We start from the raw sequence: 1149 nt of genomic DNA, 5'->3' as shown, positions 1-1149 counted from the left end.
CCAACCAGTCCCTGCCGGAGGGAGGTAGGGAGCACGCGGCCTGGCCACCGTCACCCCCCCTCGAGTCCCTCCTCGGCTTTGCCTGCTCCCAGAGATGCACGAGACAGGCAGGGACCTATCCCAGAGAAACACCCCAAAGGGTAGGACCGGGCTGCAAGCTGGGAGCACATTGCTCCTGTTCACCAACCAAGCTGTGCCCCAGCCACCGCTGGCACCCGAGTCCCTGTCACGGAATTCCCAGCTCCTTCCCAGCCCACGCTACCCTCAAGCCAGGTGGTGGAGATGCCCACAGAGATCCCAGCTCCACAGCACCTCCCCAGCACAGTCACTCCCATCACGAGAGCCCGCGAGCAAGTCCTGGGGTGCCACAGTCCTTTTTCCATTGCGTCGCAGTGGGTGGCTGAATGAACACCCCTGCGCTGCCGGCATCTCGTTTAGTGTTTGATCCGTGGGTAACAGGGTGGCACGTGCTGCCATCCAGCCCGGGGCAGGGTTGGCTCTGGGCTTGGAGGCTGAGCATCACTGCTCACCAGCCCCGGGTTGTCTCACAGGTTACGAGGAGGTGATCCAGATTCCCAAGGGTTCCGTGCACATCGACATCCGAGAGCTGAACCTCTCCATCAACTACTTAGGTGAGCTGGGGCTAGGGGATACCGAAATCTCAGCTGGGTACCCCTTGGTTTACCATTTCCCTGGGAAAAAGCCAGGAAGGAAAAGCTCGCACTGCAGCAGAGGATGGGGCTGGGGGTCCCAGCTTGGGGCTGGGGAACAGAGGAAGGTGGCAGGAGCTGCTGGCAGGGCAGCCTGTCCGTGTCCAGTGGGGGCCGATCGGTGTGACCCCATCTCGCTGTGGGGCTGCCTCCCTCTCAAGCTCACTATTCGGCAGCGTAACCCCGAGCAAACCCCACACCCCAGCATTCCTGGCGCTGCCTTTGTCTCCTTGGCATTCCCCCCTCTCCACCAGCATGTTGGGCTGGGGATTAAAAATAGACCCGCTCACATTTTCCTTGGGATTAATTTTCCAGCCAGACTCTGGCTCGTTTCTTACAACCGGCTTTTTTCTCTCCCCTTGTCTTCTCTTTCTGCCCTCCGGGTGATGGACGGTGGTCACAGAGGGCTGGGCAGGGGTGCTCACAGCAGCTTTTCAGG

At 60.7% G+C, this 1149-nt stretch overlaps 1 protein-coding gene across 1 annotated transcript in view; it reads left to right on the top strand.

Moving 5' to 3' along the window:
* LOC104276228 (A disintegrin and metalloproteinase with thrombospondin motifs 10-like) overlaps positions 1 to 1149 on the top strand; it is a gene marked incomplete at both ends in the record, with an annotated part of 12599 nt that overhangs the window by 7650 nt on the left and 3800 nt on the right. Inside the window, 2 exons of the mRNA XM_009872459.1 lie at positions 6 to 24; positions 552 to 632. Coding sequence (XP_009870761.1) covers positions 6 to 24; positions 552 to 632 — 100 coding nt within the window. The remainder of the gene's footprint in view (positions 1 to 5; positions 25 to 551; positions 633 to 1149) is intronic.

Source organism: Apaloderma vittatum, unplaced genomic scaffold, assembly GCF_000703405.1.
Source record: "Apaloderma vittatum isolate BGI_N311 unplaced genomic scaffold, ASM70340v1 scaffold4987, whole genome shotgun sequence".
Lineage (NCBI taxonomy): Eukaryota > Metazoa > Chordata > Aves > Trogoniformes > Trogonidae > Apaloderma > Apaloderma vittatum.
The sequence above is the reverse complement of the archived record's forward strand: the minus strand, read 5'-3'. Positions and strand labels throughout refer to the sequence as shown.